Here is a 22,027-nt window from a genome sequence, read left to right as displayed (position 1 = left end):
TTGTTGTTTTGACATCTTCTTAGCTTTTTGGGTGGGTTTTTGTTGTTTGGGAATGAATGTGACTAGCTTCTAGTGTCTTTTTCCACAGACGGCGCCAATTGTTCCGGGTGTAATTCCAGAGCAGGTATAGTTACCACCCGTGGCTTGCTGAATGATGTCTTGAGTTGGATTCTCCTTTGGTCTTAATCGTTCCTCTCGGTCTCTCCTGCAACAATGAACGGCGAGGGCTTGGCTTTGTGCCAAACGTACTCACTCCGACGCTCAAGTCGGAAAACTTAAAGGATAAGTTGTTACTTGGTCGAATGTATATTGTAGAGAGATAAGGAAGATATTACTGGATGAATAGTGTATTTAGGTTTAGTTGTGTATATGTTGGGATCCTTTCCTCAATGAAGGTTGAGGAGTATTTATAGGCTTTCACCTTTTGTCACGTAGTGGCCAAGTGGCCAAGTGGCTAGCGGTGGAAAGACCGATCTACCCCTCGGCCGGGGACCTATGGCGAGCCGGCGGCGGGCCCTGTTGACTCACCGCCGAGGTCTTGGATGTGAGTACGGGTATGTGCCCCCCGGCAAGTTGCCATGCCGAGACCAGTCGACAGTAGATGGGTCACGGCTAGGCCGCATGAGTCGTTGACTTGCTGTGGATATCTTTGACCTTGCTCAATATGTTGACTTGGTCAGCGGTGCAGAATATGCCCCATCACCAGTGTTTGTAATTTTATCAACTAAGTTAATTGAAATCTGCATCTGAGTTTCTTTTTTTGTCTTTGAGAATTCGGATAATTTCCATGTGTCAAGTATGTATTAAAGTACAATCCGACTCATTGTAGACGGACACTATCCGTCTAAAATTGTAGACATAATGACCCTCCCACAAAATGCAAGTGGGAGGGCAAGTGGGGTACCCATTTCCCACTCACTTGCACTATCCACTCTCATTTTATGAGAGGGATACTATTCATCTACAATTTTAAACAGTTAGTGTCCGTCTAGGGTGAGAATTTGTGATTAAAGTATTAATGAATGGACAAAAGTAGGTTAAGCTTCATCATTTTGTTGTTTTGTCTAAATATATTAGTGTGAAGGTGCCTGCCTAGGTGGGTCAACTACAGGTCTACATGCACTAATGGTGCATGGTTTTGGTAACATTAGTTTTTATCCTAGCAAGCTTGCTTTCTCCTTTCTTTTCGCGTGTAGGGGATCCACAAACGATTGCTTGCTTAACTTGCATGAAAGTGTTTTAGAATCTTAGGCTTTAGCAACAGCTACCAACTAGGTAGCCTTTATTATTTATGAGCAACAACTAGTAGTACTCCTACATGTGTTATAAGGATACACATTAGAAAACTCGAAATTAGTAAAACCGAGAAGTATCATTCTTTCTCTTTAGGTTTTACGAAATTACTTGAATAAGATCTGCTATATAATCTCATATCGCTATCATGCCTATCAATAACATCTACAATTATTTTTTTAATTGTACAAGTTACATTAGTAACCGAGTATTATTACAAGTAAAATAATCGTATCACATAATATGACGGTGTTACTCAATAATTATTTTACTAATAATGCAACAGTTGATGAAACGTGAGAAAAAGCCTGGCTGAGTGAGTGAGTGACATGGACTTAAGTCAGATGAGTTCTGATTGGGTGCCTGCAACAAGCAAAGACCATGACCTCATATTTATATCATCACAATTTCATTTCTTAATTTTCCTGCAAAATTTAATTACCATTTCCACGTGTCAATTATCCATTCAACCTTTGTCCTATTTGCTTGCAATTTTCCACCATTAACCCTCAATCCTACACTAGCTATCACAAATTTATGACTAAATTTTACGGTATATACGACTATTTTATGATAAAAATGATCATTTTATATTAAAAAGTGATCATATTTTATTATTAATGTATTATTATAAAGAAAGTACTAGAAGTGATAACCTTTTAACATAAAATAGTTACGTTTTATTATAAAATAATCACATTTTATCGGGTTATACCATATGACGGTTGCAGACCACTGTTACATGAGTTACTGTATATTAAATGAGTGTAGAAAAGTAGTGAGTGACTCAGAACTGCAGAAGAACTTGCAAAAAGTTTAGAAAAAGACACATATTTTTGCATCATACCCAACAAAATAAAAAAATAAAAATTAGGTACTTTTGTTCTTTCTTTCTTTGTTTGTTTTTAATCAACTTTTTTATTTGGGTTAATTATGTTTTTAATGGTGTTGCATTTTATAGGTGAAGTGGGTGTAAGACTGCAAAGCAGTGATGGATGATATGTGGGCATCAAGAATTCATTCTTCTAATCACTTCTCAGCTCATCCCACTTCAGGTTAACTTTTTATTATCGATATATACATTTGTTCAATATATGTGAGACGTATTTTAATCAAACGTATGAAATTAGCTTGAACGGGGAGAGTATGTCTTAATGACAGTAGTTTTTGTCTAAAAGTTGATAATTTGGTTATTATTAGTGAATTATTCATGGGTTTTAGGGCTTTTGTTCAATAAAGTGATTAAATTCAATGGTTATGTTCTTCTGTTTGATTAGTCATTATCTTCATTTTCTCAGCTTTCATTATTATGTCTTAATGACAGTAATTTTTGTCTAAAAAGTTGTTAACTTGGTTATTATTAGTGAATTATTCATGGGTTTTAGGAAATTTGTTGAATAAATTATCTTAATGGTGATTAATTTCAATGGTTATGTGGTTCTGTTTGATGTTCTGATAAAGTCATTATCTTCATCTACTCAGCTTTATATTTGTTGATTATGCTTGTGTGGATGATGTTTGCCTTTGCAAATTAGGAATTTCAGTAAAGTCAAGTACTTGGTTAATTCCGCTTTTCTGATCAATAGTTTGCATTTACTTTATTCCGTGAGAAACATAAACTGTATCATTGCATAAGCTTACAGTTTCCGAAAATGAGGAGGATAAGTGTGAAATTATAGTAAAAAGACGGGAATTTTGAAGGGATTTTGTTGGTTTTCTGAGTTGATGTTAGGTCTCAGTGTTTATACTGGTTTGCTGAATCCTGAGTTCATATTATTGACAGGAAATCAGGCGGTGTTGGATAATTCAGAAGTAAAAGATGATGCAAAGACTTATTTCACTTGTCCATTTTGCTATATGGATACCGATCTTTCTCTGGTTTGTGATCACTTGCAAGAAGAGCACTGCTTTGATCTCAAGAATGCAGTATGTTATGCTTCTTTTTCTCTGCAGCCTGATGTTGCGGTTAAATTCTGTTTTGGTGTGATGCTTTCTTTCTGAATCTGTACTGAATACAGCAACCTGGCTCATCAAGTTGTTTTGTTGCTCATTGTACAGAAAACAAATCAATTTTAGCTTCTATTTAGTTTTTGATTTTTTTTTGAGTGTTTTGGTTCGGATTTGAGTCAGGTAGGATTATCAGAACGGTAAATCTTCATGTTGAAAACCAATTTTGCCGAAATGTTGTGAATTGTTTCACTTCTTGAAATCAGGTTTGTCCAGTGTGCGCGCTGAATCTAGGCAAGGATGTAGCCGGGCATTTTAAAGTGCATCATTCAAATTCTATCAAGGTTCGACCATGATCAAGTCATTTCCCATGTCGCTGTCATTTCCCTTTTCATCTGCGGTATATTTAACATAATCTATTGGTTCTGAAATGCAGAAAAGGTCTCACAAGTCGGGATTCTGGAATTTCTATGCTGGAAGAAACACGCTTGGTGGCCTAACTGCAAGGAACGGCTTGGACAATGCAAATGGTTCAGCACCCGATCCACTTCTATCCCCATTTTTATTTAGCATGCCATACTCAGAGAGTAAGGAGAATCAATCACAACACTCGTTTTCAGCCGAGGATGTCTCATTCACCCTAGAGACAGAAAGGTACTTTGACGATGCCAATGTTGATTACTTGATGATTTCACAATGCTCGATATGTCGTTGAAATGCGTGTTTTGGAAGTTAGTTAAGTGTAGACCACGAGTTATTCGATTGTGATTTTGTTTCAACTGTGTTATTATTGAGTTGGCCGGGTGGCTACAGACTAATCTGCGTTCAGCTCAGATTGCGGACAAATTCTGCTGTAACTAACCCTAGATGTTGGTTGCTTTGCATACCGACATTGTCTATAACATTGTTTGAACCGTGCTGAAAATGCTAACGGATATGTTTGTTTGGATCATGCAGCTCCAAGCCAACGCAAAATCAAATCGAATTGAAAGAAGACTCGGAAGAGATGAAACAGAGAGCTGAATTTTGCCAGCATTTGATTTTTTCAACAATCTTATGATACAAACTCTTCCAAATTTCACCCATCATTTCGAGATTGCTAGAGACCAGGATAATGTGTTTAGAGGTGTCGCTAGATCCGTGTATAGTATATCTATGGCGATTAGCAGCAAATATAATTCATGTAGAACAATAGCGATGCAGCCCTCTGTAGTCCGTAATGTCAGTACCAGTACTCTGAATTATGTAATGCATGAATTCAAATATTCAATCGCTATCTTAATGAGAACCGATGTATGTTTAGTAGAACTTGCAGAAGTGAACACTTAACCCGTCTGCAAACAGACAAACCTGAATTTGACCTGATACTATAACTGACCCAATCAAACCAGAATTTGATGGCCCCAAATTGACCATTACCTCAAAAATTACCTCACCGACCCAACCCGACCTGACCCTGACCGAATGCAACCATACCCAAAATGACCCATGCCCAAACTGATCCGACTCAAAAAACCTGGTTGACAGGTCTGCAGACAAATCTTAATATAAATAGGCCGCGTTTGCAAACAATGCAGTGTACTGTAAAACAGATAAATGATCTGAACAAATGAATGCAGCTACGATTCAGTTATTCAGTGACCTCTTCTCACTGATTGTTGTTTAGTTGTTTATCCGACAACAAGATTTTAGAATTCAATCCTAAAACAAAACGGTAAATCTACGACGATAACTAGTAGAACCACCCTAGGAACAAAAATGAGTTTCACAACAGGATCACCAGCATAGCATTATTCGACCATAAACCACTTCACATGATGTCCAAGAAAAAGGATTACAGGCTAAACCAGGAACCTATGTGACTCGAAAGTCGTAACTTTTAAGATTAATTTCGCATGCCAGTGTTATATACTTGGCACTCAGGCACGAGTATGCCAGATAATTTCAATTTACGCCAAAAACACAAGGAATTTCATGAAATAACCTGGTACACTAATTGGACACTGTCAGATAGGGATACTGTTTAACTGTGTCTGTCTCACATAGACTCCAACATAAAAGCCCGATGAAGTAGCAAAGATACGAGCAAACTCTATAGAAAGGCAGAATACAGCAAACGATTTGAATGAAAGATAAAGATTGAGCACCTTAGCAAGGGTCGTTTAGCTACAGTTCATACCTCATCCTTAGAGCTCTCTCTCCTTTGTCAAAGGAGAAAGAAAACACAAACAACATAGACTAACTACAGAAGCTATTGAACTGTAAATCACCGAGTCAATTAGTCATGTCATACGAAAATCTAAGAGCAAACACTTCCAAATTCAGAGATGGCTAGTGTACTGTTACTCAAACTTGGTTGCGAGGAGGATGTGATAAGATGTGGTGTGTCAGATTGCGAAAAAGGCAGTCACAAGAGTGTCAGAAGGTTTGTATATCAGACGGGCTTAGTACATGGAGGCTGGAGCTTATATATACGGAGAACTACAATACATCTTCCTAGAAGACAATCACAAGAGTAACATTGATTCATCACAATTCTCACAAACCTATCAATAGGCAACTCAATGAAGGCAAATACAACCACGGCAAAAATTAAGCTCATACACTACCATAGTACGAACAGCAGATGCGTTAACCAATTGGACCAACGTACAGAAACAACAATTCGCCAGGACATAACGCCCATTTCATAGCGCTCAAAAGCGCAAACAATGGCAGTTCTAACGATATGGAAGTAGCATAATAACCAATTCAACCGTTAACCAAAAGTTCCCTCCAAGCTACAATTTTGTGATCCATACTCACTGGCAAATCAATCAGTAAGTACTACTCCTATAACATACTTCTCGCAGTCTAACCAAGAACAGCGATTCACCAGCTTAACATTAACTCGTAACAAACAATTGGCATTACAATTCAAGCAAAAAGATTATCGCATAGCAAGTAAATAAGCAGAAATCAGGCAAGCAATCGTGTAAAACCTCAATAAAATTAACACAATTACGACAATTATCTCAAATGTTCAACTTTCTACTCCAAAATAATAACACAAAAAAAGGGTAAAAAGACAAGAAATTTTACAGCTTAGCACCAAAAGCGATCCATAAACCACCACCACAGCCACCACAACTACATAACATATCGTCTTCTTCTTCGTCTACTCGATAATCTTTTGGATAACACCAGCACCAACAGTCTTACCACCTTCCCTAATAGCAAACCTCATCCCTTGTTCACAAGCAACAGGAGCAATAAGCTCAACCTCCATCTTCACCCTATCACCAGGCATAACCATTTTCGACTCTTCATCTTTATCATTCATAATCTTAGTCACTTTCCCAGTAACATCAGTTGTCCTCATATAAAACTGTGGCCTATACCCTGCAAAAAACGGCGAATGCCTTCCTCCTTCTTCCTTCTTCAACACATAAACTATCGCCTCGTACTTTGTATGAGGCGTAATACTCCCTGGTTTCGCCAACACCATCCCTCTCTGAATATCCATCTTTTGCACACCTCTCAATAACAACCCAACATTATCTCCAGCTAACGCTTCGTCTAGAATCTTCTGGAACATTTCGACTCCGGTTACTGTCACATTCCTTGTCTCCCTCATTCCTACTATGTCGACCGTTTCACCGGTTCGAACCGTTCCTCTCTCTACTCTCCCTGTTGCGACTGTTCCTCTACCGGTAATCGAAAAAACATCCTCAACCGCTAACAAAAACGGCAATTCAGTCTGTCGTTGCGGAATTGGGATGTATTCATCAACAGCATCCATTAATTGATAGATTTTATCAACCCAAACATTATCTCCTCGCTTAATTGCCGGGTTTTTCATCAATTCTTCGAGCGCAAGCAATGCGCTCCCGGAGATGATCGGAATATCATCGCCGGGGAAATCGTAAGCGCTTAAAAGCTCACGTACTTCCAATTCAACAAGTTGGAGGAGCTCCTCGTCGTCGACTTGGTCTTGTTTATTTAAGAAGACGCACATAGTCGGTACGCCGACTTGTTTTGCTAACAAAATGTGTTCTTTTGTTTGCGGCATTGGGCCGTCTGCGCCGGAGCAGACGAGAATGGCGCCGTCCATTTGGGCGGCGCCGGTAATCATGTTTTTGACGTAGTCAGCGTGTCCGGGGCAGTCAACGTGGGCGTAGTGACGGTTTTCGGTTTCGTATTCGACGGTGGCGGTGTTGATGGTGATACCACGAGCGCGTTCTTCAGGGGCGGCGTCGATTTCGTCGTATTTTTTAGGAGCGGAGTTACCCATGGAAGCGAGAGCCATGGTTAAGGCGGCGGTGAGAGTGGTTTTACCGTGGTCGACGTGGCCGATTGTGCCGATGTTGACATGAGGTTTTTTACGCTCGAATTTGCCACGTGCGGCGCGTACGGTGAAGGAAGTGCGGCGGCGCGTGGAGGTTGAGTGAGGGGGTGTGGTGGTGTTGGTGGTGGAGAAGGATGGGGTGAAGGAGGAAGTTAGGGTTAGGGTTGATGGTGGGGTTGGGTGGAAAGAGAGGAAAGGAAGGGTATTTTGGGAAATATGAAATTGTGGTGTGTGGTATGTTGGTGTTGTTGTTGTTGAGGATAGTCTTGAAGTAGAGAAGGAAGCCATTGTTGTTGTTGTCGGAGGAGGAGGAGAGGATTGGGGAGGAGAAGGGGGTTTTGGGAGAAATGAGAGTGAAGGAAGATAGAGTTATCTGTAAAGAGGAAGGAGGGGATTAGAAGAAGAGAAAGAAGGGCCTCTCAATTTAAGATGATGTGTGGAAGTGTCTATCCAACTTGGGTTGCTTTGCTTTGCTTTGCTCACCATTTGTCATTTGTGGATATGGGCTTTACACCAAGGGCACAACTCCGAGGTCATTCCATGATTCACCTAGCTCAGTTAAGAAGTAATTAATCCATTTTCTACGATTATCTAGAATTCGATGAAGGCTGGTTTATCGCATACTGTCATCCCTAAATGTCCTCCGTTACTCTTTAAATTTTGTGTGGACAATTTATCTCATATGAGGAACCTTTTGTGTGATAATATTAATCCGGGTCCCTGGAATCCCGAAAATCGTGTATTATACACTTTAATTTGAGTCGTTCGGGAGGTCGTACCGGATCACGTTTCTTTTTCTCCCGGTTTTTCAACCACGTGTTCAAGGTCATTTCAGGAGTCACCCAATTCAATATAAGGCCCAAATAATGAGTATTAATCCATATTCCACGATTATCCGGGGTTCGACAAATGACTGTTTATCGCATACCGGCACCCCCAAATGCCCTCGTTGCTCCTCAAATTTTATGTGACCGCTTTACCTTATCCAAAGATTCTTCTGTCCTATTTCCGGAGAATTTTTTCCCGGCTTTCTCGAATCCCGAAAACCGTGTATTATACACTTCAATTTGAGCTGTTAGGGAGATCGAACAAGACCACTTTTCTTTTTCTCTCCCGGTTTTTCAACCACGTGTCCGTCATTTCAGGAGTTACCCAATCCGATTTTAGGTCCAAAAAAGGATTATCAATCCATTTTTCACGATTATCCGACGATCGACAAATGCTAGTTTATCGCATACCAGCACCCCCCAAAAGTCTTTCGGTTGTCCTCAAATTTTGTGTGGCTGCTTTATTTGATCCGAGGGTTCTTCTGTGTAATTTCCAGATATTTTTGTTAGGGTCCCTCAAATGCCGAAAGCCGTGTATAATACATTTTAATTTTAGCCATTCGGGAGGTCGTAACAGAGCACGTTTCTTTTTCTCCCGGTTTTCAACCACGTGTCCAAAGTTATTTCAGGAGTTAACCAATTCGATTTCAGGCCCAAATAAGGAGTATTAATCCATTTTCCATGATTATCCGAGGATCGACGAATGCTGGTTTATCGCATACCGGCACCCCCAAATGTCCCCCTTTGATCTTCAAATTTTGCTTGGCCGCTTGCCTGAACCGAAAACCTTCTGTGTGATTTCCGGATAATTTTGTTTTGGGTCCCTCGAATCCTGAAAATCGAGTATTATATACTTCAATTTGAGCCGTTCGAAAGGTCGAACTAGATCACGTTTCTTTTTCTCCCGGTTTTTCAACCACGTGGCCGAGGTCATTTCAGGAGTTACCCAATTCGATATGAGGCTCAAATTAGGAGTATTAATCCATTTTCCACGATTATCCGGGTTTCGACGAATGCTAGTTTATCGCATATCGGCACCCTCAAAAGTACTTTGTTACTCCTCAAATTTTGTGTGGCCGCTTTACCCGATCCTTGGATTCTTCTATGTGATTTCCTGAGAATTTTTTTCCAGGTACCTGGAATCCCGAAAACCGTGTATTATACACTTCAATTTGAGCCATTCGGGAGGTCTTACAGGAACACGTTTATTTTTCTACCGGTCTTTCAACGACGTGTCCGAGCTCATTTCAAGAGTTACCCAAATCGAAATTAGGCCCAAATTAGGAGTATTAATCCATTTTCCACGATTATCCGGGGTTCAACGAATGCTGGTTCATCGCATACCGGTACCCCCAAATGTCCTCCGTTTCTCCTCAAATTTTGTGTGACCTCTTTACCTGATCCAAGGAACCTGCTGTGTGATTTTCGGAGAATTTTGTTCCGGGTCCTTCGAATCCCGAAAACCGTGTATTACACGACAATTTGAGCCGGTAGGGAGGTCGAACAGGACCACGTTTCTTTTTCTCCCGGTTTTTCAACCACGTGTTCGATGTCATTTCACGAGTTAGCCAATTCGAATTCAGGCCCAAATAAGGATTATTAATCCATTTTCCACGATTATTCCTGGATCGACGAATGCTAGTTTATCGTATACCGGCAACCTTCAAAAGTCCTCCGTTGCTCCTCAAATTTTGTGTGGGGAGCTTTATTTGAGCCGTTAGAGAGGTCGTTACGGACCATGTTTATTTTTCTCACGATTTTTGAACCACGTATCCGAGGTTATTTCAGGAGTTACTCAATTCGATTTCAAGCCTAAATAAGGAGTATTAATCCATTTTCCACGATTATCTGACGTTCGACAAATGCTAGTTTATCGCATACCGCTACACCTAAATGTCCTTTGTTGCTCCTCAAATTTTGTGTGGCCGCTTTACCTGATCCGGGGAACCTTCTGTGTGATTTTCGGAGAATTTTGCTACGAATCCTTCGAATCCCGAAAACCATGTATTATACACTTTAATTTGAGCCGTTCGGGAGGTCCTACAGGACCATATTTCTTTTTCTCTCGGTTTTTTAACCACGTGTCCAAAGTCATTTCAGGAGTTACCCAATTCGATTTCAGGCTCAAATAAGGAGTATTAATCCATTTTCCACGGATATCCGGGGATCGACGGATGTTGTTTTATCGCATACCGGCAACCCCAAATGTCTTCCGTTGATCCTCAAATTTTGTATGGCCGCCTTACATTATCCGAGAATCTTCAGTGTGATTTCCGGAGAATTTTGTTCCGGGTCCCTTGAATCTCGAAAATCGTGTATTATACACTTCAATTTGAACTGTTCGGGAGGTCGAACCGGGCCACGTTTCTTTTTCTCCCGATTTTTCAACCGCGTGTCCAAAGTCCTTTGAGGAGTTACCCAATTCGATTAAGGCTCAAATAATGAGTATTAATCCATATTCCACGATTATTCGGGGATCAACGAATGCTGGTTTATTGCATACCGACACCCCCAATTGTCCTTCGTTGATCCTCAAATTTTGTGCGGCCGCGCTACCTCATCATAGGACCTCCTGTGTGATTTTCGGAGAATTTTGTTCCGGGTCCATCGAATCCCAAAATTGTGTATTATATTTCAATTTGAGCCATTCCGGAGGTCGAACCGGACCACGTTTCTCTTTCTTCCGGTTTTTCAACCACGTGTTCGAGGTCATTTCAGGAGTCACCCAATTCAATATAAGGCCCAAATAATGAGTTTTAATCCATATTCCACGATTATCCGGGGTTCGGCAAATGCCTGTTTATCGCATACCGGCAGCCCCAAATGTCCTCCGATATCCTCAAATTTTATGTGGCCACTTTACCTCATTCGAGAATTCTTCTGTGTGATTTATGGATAATTTTGTTCCGCGTCCCTCGAATCCCAAAAACCGTGTATTATACACTTAAATTTGGCCCTTCGGAAGGTCGCACCTAACCACGTTTCTTTTTCTCCCGTTTTTTCAACCACGTTTCCAAAGTCATTCCAGGAGTAACCCAATTCGATTTAAGGCCCAAATAAGGAGTATTAATCCATTTTCCACGATTATCCGGGGATCGAAAAATATTGATTCATCGCATGCCGGCACCTCCAAATGTCCTCTGTTGATCCTCAAATTTTGTGTAGCCACTATACCTGGTCCGAGAACCTTCTATGTGATTTCCGGAGAATTTTGTTCCGGGTCTCTCGAATCCCGAAAATCGTGTATTATCCACTTCAATTTGACCGTTCGGGAGATCGAACGGGACCACGTTTCTTTTTCTCCAAATTTTTGAACCACGTGTCCAAGGTCATTTCAGGAGTTGCCCAATTCGATTTCAGGCCCAAATAAGGAGTATTGATCCAATTTTCGACGAATGCTATTTTATCGCATACCGGCACCCTCAAGTGTCCTTTGTTGCTCCTCATATTTTGTGTGCCCGCTTTACCGGATCCTAGGAACTTTCTGTGTGATTTGTTGAGAATTTTATTCCGAGTCCCTAGAATCCCGATAACCGTGTATTATACACTTTAAATTGAGCTGTTCAGGAGGTCGTACCGGACCACGTTTTTTCTCTCGTTTTTTCAACCACGTGTCCAGGGTCATTCCAGGATTTACCCAATTTGATTTCAGGCCCAAATAAGGAGTATTAATCCATATTCCACGATTAATGGGATTCGACGAATGTTGGTTTATCGCATACCGACACCAACAAACATCCTCCGTTGATCCTAAAATTTTGTGTGACCGCTTTACCTGATCCGAGGAACCTTTTGTATGATTTCCGGATAACTTTATTCTGGGTCTCTGGAATCCCGCAAACCGTGTAATATACACTTCAATTTGAGCCGTTCAGGAGGTCGTACCAGAGCACGTTTCTTTTTCTTACGACTTTTCAACCACGTGTCCGAGGCAATTCATGAGTTACTCAATTCGATTTGAAGCCAAAATTAGGAGTATTAATCAATTTCCACCGATTATCCGAGGTTCAACGAATGCTCGCTTATCGCATACCCGCACCCCAAAATGTCCTCCTTTGCTCCTCATATTTTGTGTGGCCGCTTTACTTGATCCGAGGAACCTTATGTGTGATTTCCGGAGAATTTTATTCCACGTGCCTGGAATCCCGAAAACCGTGTATTATAAACTTCAATTTGAGCCGTTCGGGAGGTCGTACTAGACCAGGTTTCATTTTTTCCCGGTTTTTTAACCACGTGTCCGAGTTCATTTTAGGACTCACCCAATTCGATTTCAGGCCCAAATAAGGAGTATTAATCCATTTTCAACGATTATCCGGGGTTCGACGACTGCTGGTTTATGGCATACTGGCACCTCCAAATGTCACCCGTTGCTCCTCAAATTTTGTGTGACCGCTTTACCTGATCCGAGGAACCTTTTGTGTGATTTTCGGAGAATTTTATTCCGGGTCCCTAGAATCCTGAAAACCGTGTATTATACACTTCAATTTAAGCTGTTCGGGAGTTCGTGCCGGACCACATTTCTTTTTCTCCCGGTTTTCAACCCCGTGTCCAAGGACTTTTTAGAAAACACGCAATTCGATTTCAGGCCCATATAAGGAGTATTAATCCATTTTCCATGATTATCCGGGGTTCGACGAATGTTGATTTATCGCATACCGGCACCCCTAAATGTCCTCTGGTGCTACTCAAATTTTGTGTGTGTGCTTTACCTAATCAGAGGATTCTTCTTTGTGATTACAATCGAATTTAGTTCGTAGTCCCTCCAATCTCGAAAACCGTGTACTGTATACTTCAATTTGAGCCGTTCGGGAGGTCATACCTGACCACGTTCCTTTTTCTTCCGCTTTTTCAGCCACATGTCCGAGGTCATTTCCGAAGTTACCCAATTCGATTTCTGGTCCAAATAAGGAGTATTAATCCATTTTCCACGATTATTAGAGTTTTCTGTGTGATTTCCGGATAATTTTATTCTTGGTCCCTAGAATCCCGAAAATCGTGTATTATACACTTCAATTTGAGCCGTTCAGGAGGTCGTACCGGACCACGTTTCTTTTTCTCCCGGTTTTTCAACCACATGTCCGAGGTCATTTAAGGAGTTACCCAATTTGATTTCAGGCCCAAATAAGGAGTATTAATCCAATTTACACGATTATCTAAGTTTCGACGAATGTTGTTTTATCGCATACTGAGCGTGGTAGGTCTTGAAAAGCCCGAGGGTTCACTCACCTCGGTTACAACATTCTTTTCACCGTCAAGTGTCCTTCGTTGTTGTAACACCTCCATACACCAAGATGCCTTACCAAGACCACCTAATGCATGGAAGTGCTACCATCTCGGTTACTCGAGGCAATGTATATCAAATTGACCATAAAGAAACGTACTATATTTAGTAAATGAGTTTAAGTGTTTACAATCATCAAAATCCCAAAACCGATAAATGAAATACAAATGTTCCAAAATCAAACCCAACTAATGAAAACGAGTTCAAAGACACAACGGATTATGAAATAAAGAGTCAACTACCTATAAAGTCCAACTAATTGAAATCACTGATCTTTGCTAATCCTTAGGAAGTTTTGATTATGGAATCGTTGTGTGGTGCAGGTCCAAAATATTGCTTCAAAGATGAATATTGGAGATCAGTTCAGGGGCTTAATCGATCAGATATGTTGGATGATCTATTGTGTATCTCTGCTCTTTTTTAATGTTTCTTAGAGCCTTATCTCCTCTTAACTGTTGTTCTTCCTGTTCTACAATTTCTAATTAACATTCTTTTTGTGATTACTAGCTAGTTTTTTGGATCTAATTCTTGTCATTGGTTGCAAAGTTTTCTAAATGTCTATTGATCAATCTTACCGTGCTCATTAATAAAGCTCACTGACATGAAAAGAATGATGTTCAATAAAATGTTGATGTCTAAATTGTTTTACTGATAATGTCATTTTGTTATTCTCTCATGCATAAACAAGTGTGCGACAATAACGAGCCTTTGTTAATACTTCTACAAGTGCAGAAACTGCAAAATGTATAGTTAAATACTTGATGTGTTTAATTGTCAAACTAGTTTTTGTGTCCGTGAAAATCACGGGTGCGTTTAAGATTTATTGTACAAGTTTTCTTGCATAAACGTGACTTTATAACATTATGTTTTAAACTCTTTTTATGTATACAACATTAGACCACCACAATGGGCTCTTCACCCATTCTCGTGAAAATGTGAAAATAATATTAAAATAAAAAAGGTACATTTTTGGCACAATTTTTTTGGCGATATTTTCACTTGTTCGAAGTTTTGTGAGAATTCAGAAGTGGGGCCTCTAAGTTACTTTTTGCAGGAAACATTGCATTTCACTTTTTTTCTTTATTAAATCAATTAGCCACTTAGAATTTGACATGTGTCCCTCTGCCCAACTCTCCCAACCATACATTTTATTATCAATGGTTATATTTGCAGAAAATTTACAATGATAATATTTCACAGATAATTTATTTTTTTAAAAGGATAAAATAACTATAATTCATATTTTTTTACCCTCTATATATTTCCTCACACTTCTTTTATTTTTTCTCTACTTAATCTATATGCAAAAAAAAAAAAACATAAAAAAAAAAAAATCGAATTTGCAATAATAACAATAAAAATAATAAATTATAAAATCGAAAATTTTATATGATTGAAAATAATGAAAATCAAGTAAAAATAAATACATAGTGTAAGATAGTGGAATGTTGAGGTGGATAGTATGGGGTATAGTAAAGTATGAAAGAGAAGGAAAGTTGAGTATTTGTTGATGTGGTTTTTTTTTTTATGTTTTTTGGTGGTTTTGGTGGTGAGTGAAAAGGTTAGGTGGATCGTGAATTGAGGATAGAATAGGTAAAACAGTGTAGAGTGAAAATTGGTGAATATTCACTGATGCGGATGGTCTTACAACTCATTTAAATTGGAGGATATATTGGAAAAGAGTAGATTAAATTTATAAATAATAAAAAAAATAAGAGTAATGTAATGTGATTCTTATTCGTCCTATAACTTATTTTAACAATAAAATCCACAATTTAAAAACATTATATTTTCTAATTCGTAGTATATATAAGATTGGATTTGAGAGAAAGAGTAGGAGAGAAATGTAAGGAATAGAACTACAAAGGTGGACTTGACAATTATTAGTAGTAGAAAATTAGCAAAACTAACAACACGTTATTCAAAGGGTCACACAATCAATACAGATTTAAGCATATATGATTCAAACATACTTCGTAAAATTTAAGCATAGATGTTTCCTCTTCATTCATCCAACATTACAATCATAACAATATTACTATACTTCATAAAAATTATTAGCTTTCCTAGTTCATGAGAAAATAAGTATACACAATTCATTAAAAATAAACATTTCTCGAAGAAAAATTGTGAGTATTAGAAGAAAATATTTGATGAAAAACCAAAAATGATTTAATGGCTTCAAAGCAAGCTTGAAAACATTTAAAATTGGAACAACGAATTGGAGAATGAGCATCGAGTTCTAATCAATAATCATGCAAAATAACTTAAACACTTCGACTAAGAAATTTGATTTATAACCTTTTTGATAAAATACAAATAGAAGAAACTTTTCACACGGGAAATTAAAGTGCAAGAAAGAGTGAAAGAGAATCTAGTACAATTTATAGAATTTGCCGATTAATATCCCAAAGGTTAGTATATAGAATTATAAAATATAATATTTCACCATTTATTAGAGATTCATACTACCATTTGATATTTCACATACACCATAATAATAATTAAAAAAAGGAAAACCCGATAAAAAATGAAAGAGTATTCAAGCCAAAAGAAAATTGTAAAGAAAATCCATAACCATTATTTCCCAACAATAGGTCTTGGTATAGACGGATGAAGCGAACAGACGGGTAAAGACCTCTAATAAAATGGGTAGGGGGGACAAGGTGGGGCACCCTCCATGTGCTTCCCACTTTATGGCAAATGGGTATTTTGTGAGGGGAAATGGTATCCGTCTATACATATAGACGGATAGTGTCCGTCTATAATGAGAATTTGTGATTTCCCAATTTCATACAATGTTACTGATGATATGAGAATGTCATTTCAACACAAACACAAAAATAATAACTAAAAAAATTGTAACTATTAATTCAAAACATAATAAAGTGAAATAATTAATTTATTTCTCTTTGTATACTTTTCTTACCAACTTTTTGAATTACAATGAAAATTAGGATTATATAATATTTATATAAGAAACTTTTTGTAATTAATTTTCGAATTAATTTTAACAATTTAATTATTCGAGGAAAGAAGAAAGATTTTGTTAATGAATTGGAACATAAAAAAGAATTATGGTAACATAAATACAAAATATAATGATAATGTTAAGGGAAAACAAAAAGTCGTCCCATTAAATAAAAGAAATAAAGGTTAAATAAATAGGGTATATTGATAACCAAAGTTATGAGAGGAAATTAAAAAGTTTGTATTAACTTAGTTTTTTTTTTTTTTTTTTTTGCAAAAAATATTTTTAAAAAAAATTGTACTCATTTGTATAAATTTTAAATAAATAAATGAATGTGTAATTTTTAAGTAGTACGATATTTGAAAAATTAAGTTTAACAATTACAAAAGAAAAAATATATAACGTTTTCAACCAACATTTTATCATATGATATCGGTTTAAAAAAATTAGTACGAAAAATCTTAATCGGTTCACTAACACGTTCGATTACGAAAATTTTAATTAAAATGTCAATTTCAGTTATAAAATATGAAATAGATGTGATTTGTAGAGTTTACATCACTCTTGGAATTTTTAATCATTAATATTTAATATATACAAAAATTTATTATATATATATTGACATTTTTATAAGGAATTTTAATTAATTAATGTATAATATATGCTACTATGCTAGTAATGCCACAAATAAATAAATTATTGCCATGTCACAATTTATTTTGCCATGTCACATTTATTTTTGCCATGTCACATTAATTAGGTGTTTTAGTTACCCTTTTAATTATATTGTTTTCATGTTTTCAATATCAGGAAGTTATTACTTGTACCATTAAGTCTTTCGATTCATCGACATACTCTTTAATATTTCTAAAACCAAGTTTCTGTTTAATCTTACCGTTGTCATAATTGACGGTGATATAAAGATTCTGGACAAATTTTCAAAAGGGACAAGCTCAAATTTCTAAATGATAAAACCGGAATAGTTAACTATGAGCATTTGGGTAGTAGATGTCTCGACTGTTATTTTTGTGATTCAATTATTTTTTTTCTCGAAGAATCCCTAATGCAAAGCTCAAGGATATCACGCTCGGTTGTTTAAGAGGGTTGGATACACCACCTCGTCTTTCCCTGTATGCTATCGGATGTGTTCGTATGGAAGGATGAAAAAGAGTGATATTATAGACGCAATATCGGCTTGTGTTAATGAAAAAGTAAAGGTGATTTCTATGTCGCTAGCTTCTTATATCATAATTTGTGGGCAAAAGAGCTTAAAGTCTTGAAGGCTTTAAGAGCCGATATAGTAACTATGGTGCTAGCGGACAACAAGGGAGAACGAGGCTTAAGATCAATAGCCGTATTAGGACTGTGGTGTCTGAGTGTTGGTTCTTGTCCATCGAGTAAGAAATATTTTACTTGTGTAAGTTTTTTATAGAGGGAAAGTTGGTACACGAGATCGAGATAGTTTTTTTTAATTAATTTGTTTTATGAATTATCTAATTAGTAAAGTCTACCGTTAGTTAATTACTATGTATTTTTTTTAGATCCAATCTCTAAATGTGATAAAAGCAGATTATGGTGATGATACCTTACCAGTAAGGTAGTCCCAAAATAGTCTTATTTATTTATTATCGATTTGTAATAAAAAGTGTTCAACTCCAACTAATTCTAGGGTTTATGTTTTTGTAGAACGCCAGAGATTAAGCTTACTTCTCCATGTCTGTTGTATCTGTCGAAAGGTGAATCCTGCTTGAAACTTGAGGGAAAATAAATCAAATATATAGTTTATTTATTTAAAGGAATTTCTTCTTGGCATCCATTATCACTTGCCGAGAAATATTTTTTTTACGTTACTAAAAACTATAATAAGAAAAATAAGAATAAGAAAAAGAACGATAATAACAATAAATATAATAACAATAGTCGTGGTAAAATACAAATAAATGTAATAGTTATGATAAAATACTAATAATACGTGGCAAAATTTTATTAAAATGTGGTAAATATACGTATATTGTGATAAAATACATAGCATAAATATAATATGTCATTATATTATTTCAACATACATACAAACAAATTAAATTGTCAATATATAGTCCCGCCTTGTTTTTTAAAGCATTGAATGATGCCTTTACAATAATTTTGAAAGATCCTAAAATAATTCTGAAAGATTCAAAGACAAAGGAGGACGTTGAGAAGACGGATCTTGATTCAATGAAAGTTGCGTGAGACTAGAAAAAGAAAGATCAAGGCATGATTGAGCTCTTTGACAATTTCAAAGAACTTGTAAATCATTTAACTAAGGTGGATATGAAGATTGATGGTGAGCTACAAGCATTCTTGAAATATTTTATTTAATTCACCATTTAATTTAATTTTCCGTACTTACACGTAGGAAAATACGTTTACTTCCCAACAACCAATAAATCAGTTTTACTTAAAGTTATCATAGTTATAATCTTTATGAAATAAATGACAGTGTATCAATTTAAAGTTTAATGACATAAAAATAATTACTTTTCTACATTCTAAACATATTAATATAACAAATACTTGAATTATAATACCTTCATAAAATTTCTAAATACTTCACATGGTCCTTTGCTCGAGAATTGTGACATGAAAGGTGTTTTCGTTATCTCTTTTCTTTTTGAAGCAGTCAATTTCGTGTATACACACCTACAAAATGTGACGCTATAAGTTTACCATTAATGCAGTAAAAATTTATATATAAACCACCAAAACTTGTGCATGAACAACATTCCTAGATAACATAAAAAGGTAAAGTTCATTTAGCACATATAATATAAAAAAAAGCAAATAAAAGTAAATATGTATTCATTAATATTGAATTTATAACATTTTTCAAATTACAATTTAACTCGGCATTTCCCCCTTTTTTTAATGTAAACATTATTGAATAAATAGGATAAAACTCGGGAATAAAAACACACATTTTTTAAAGCATCATCCATTATCAAATTTGAAATTGTCACACTTTCCTCACTAGAAAAGTGGACAATTGGGTAACCACTCGGAAGAGGAGTTGGCTGATTAGTTTCTGAATGTCCAAACAAAAAACAGTCATCTTTGAGATACATACAACAACGGTCCTCCATGACCTTCGTCACTAACAACCTACAAAAAAATTAAAATTAGTTGAAATTCGGAATAAGCTTCTCACATACATCACATTGTTTAAAAAAAAACCCTAACATCTTTTTTAAGTTTTTTTTTATTAAAATAGATTTTAAAATCGTTTCAAAATAGCATGCATTACAGAGTGACCACCAATCGAGTACCCATCAGACAGTGTACTCGACAGAGTGAGCCTTACACGATAAAACACCCAAAGGTACACAAAACCGTAGTATTACAGTTGCACCTAATATTTTGTGTGTCGGCATTACCTGATCTGAGGAACCTTCTGTGTGATTTCTTGAGAATTTTATTCCGGATCCGTGGAATCCTGAAAAACGTGTATTATATACTTCAATTTCAGCCGTTCAGGAGGTCGTACCGGACCACACTTCTTTTCCTCCCGACTTTTCAACCACGTTTCCGAGGCATTTAAGGAGTTACCCAATTCGATTTGAGGCCTAAATTAGGAGTATTAATCCATTTTCCACGATTATTCGGGGTTCGACGAATGCTGGTTTATCGCATACCCGCACCCCCAAATGTCCTCTGTTGTTCCTCAAATTTTGTGTGGCCGCTTTACCTGATCCGAGGAACCTTATGTGTGATTTGCGGAGAATTTTATTTTGGGTCTCTGAAATCTCGAAAATCGTGTATTATACACTTCAAATTGAGCCGTTCGGGAGGTCGTACCAAACCACGTTTCTTATTCTCCCGATTTTTCTTCCACGTGTCCGAGGTCATTTCAGGATTCATTCTATTCGATTTTAGGCCCAAATAAGGAGTATTAAGTTCCATTTTCACAATTATCCGAGGATCGACGAATGCTAGTTTATAACAAACCGGTACCCCCCAAAAGTCCTCCGTATCTCCTCAAATTTTGTGTGGCCGCTTTACCCGATCCAAGGATTCTTCTGTGTGATTTCCGGAGAATTTTGTTCCAGGCCCCTCAAATCTCGAAAACCGTGTATTACACTTCAATTTGAGCCGTTCGGGGGGTCGTACCGGACCACGTTCCTTTTTCTCTCGGTTTTTCAACCACGTGTTCAAAATCATTTCAGAAGTTACCCAATTCGATTTCAGACCCAAATAAGGAGTATTAATCCATTTTCCACGATTATCCGGGGTTCGAGGACTACTGGTTTATCGCATACAGGCACCCCCAAATGTCCTACGTTGATCCTCAAATTTTGTGTGGGCGCTTTACTTGATCCGAGAAACCTTCTGTGTGAATTCCGGATAATTTTATTCTTGGTCCTTGGAATCCCGAAAACCGTGTATTATACACTTCAATTTGAGTTGTTTAGGAGGTCGTACCGAAACAAGTTTCTTTTTCTCCCGGCTTTTCAACCACGTGGTCGAGGCATTTCAGGAGTTATCCAATTTGATTTGAGGTCTAAAATAGGAGTATTAATTCATTTTCCACGATTATCCGGGGTTCGATGAATGCTCGTTTATCGCATACCGCCACCCCCAAATGTCCTCCATTACTCCTCAAATTTTATGTGACCGCTTTACCTGATCCGAGGAACCTTCTGTGTGATTTCCGAAGAGTTTTATTCCGCCTCCCTGGTGATATAAAATAACTATGAGTTTTAGAGACTTTTAGAGTAAAATTGCAGCGGAATTATGTATTGTAAATTTTTATGTGTTTTTTTGTGTATAAATTGGAACGAAAAATAAATATGGATATGAATTAGTCGTGAAAATCCGGCAATATCTCTCAACTAAAACTAGGATATGACGTGAATAAACTCTCCTTCCTCGCAAGAAATTCGAAGATATACACGAATGGTGGCTCTCACCTCGCAATGATCGAATCACACTAAAAGCTCAACCTCGCAAGGACGAAATAAAGAACTTATAATTCGCAAGAAATAAGCACACAACAAGAAACTCTTGTAGTAATTCTCAAACTCCATTTGAATAAACTGAATACAAAGCCCTCTATTATAGTAGAGTAGGCCGACTAAGAGAAGGCCTAAAACTGCCGAAAAACAACTTTCCTAAACTCAACCCTTAGAGAATTGGCAAAATTGCCTTATTACAACTTGCTAAAATTAGGAAATAAACAACACGGAAATAAACAACACTACCTTAAAATTAGGCAAAATAAAATAAGGAAACTAATAATAAGACTCGCTTTAGGAAAGTAAACTTGAGTCAGTTCGTCACCCGCGTAGAAGTTGGACAACTTATCTTAAAACGATCATATCTCATTCGTTACTTAGCCAAATATGGCA

General features: G+C 37.2%; 2 protein-coding genes across 2 annotated transcripts; one reads left to right on the top strand and one right to left on the bottom strand.

The window, feature by feature from the left end:
• Window positions 1-2,025: 2,025 nt before the first annotated feature.
• On the top strand, window positions 2,026-4,541 carry LOC141652595 (protein DEHYDRATION-INDUCED 19 homolog 5-like). Its single transcript, XM_074460131.1, has 6 exons — window positions 2,026-2,167; window positions 2,255-2,348; window positions 3,077-3,219; window positions 3,507-3,584; window positions 3,677-3,894; window positions 4,198-4,541. Exons 2-6 carry the CDS (start codon window positions 2,285-2,287, stop codon window positions 4,298-4,300), a joined length of 606 nt encoding a protein of 201 aa, XP_074316232.1. The 5' UTR covers window positions 2,026-2,167; window positions 2,255-2,284; the 3' UTR covers window positions 4,301-4,541.
• Window positions 4,542-6,198: 1,657 nt separating this feature from the next.
• LOC141652591 (elongation factor Tu, chloroplastic) lies at window positions 6,199-8,019 on the bottom strand. The gene has a single exon (XM_074460128.1). It carries the CDS (start codon window positions 7,853-7,855, stop codon window positions 6,398-6,400), a length of 1,458 nt encoding a protein of 485 aa, XP_074316229.1. The 5' UTR covers window positions 7,856-8,019; the 3' UTR covers window positions 6,199-6,397.
• Between the last annotated feature and the right edge of the window lie 14,008 nt (window positions 8,020-22,027).

Source organism: Silene latifolia, chromosome 4 (assembly GCF_048544455.1).
Source record: "Silene latifolia isolate original U9 population chromosome 4, ASM4854445v1, whole genome shotgun sequence".
Classification (NCBI taxonomy): domain Eukaryota; kingdom Viridiplantae; phylum Streptophyta; class Magnoliopsida; order Caryophyllales; family Caryophyllaceae; genus Silene; species Silene latifolia.
The sequence above is the reverse complement of the archived record's forward strand: the minus strand, read 5'-3'. Positions and strand labels throughout refer to the sequence as shown.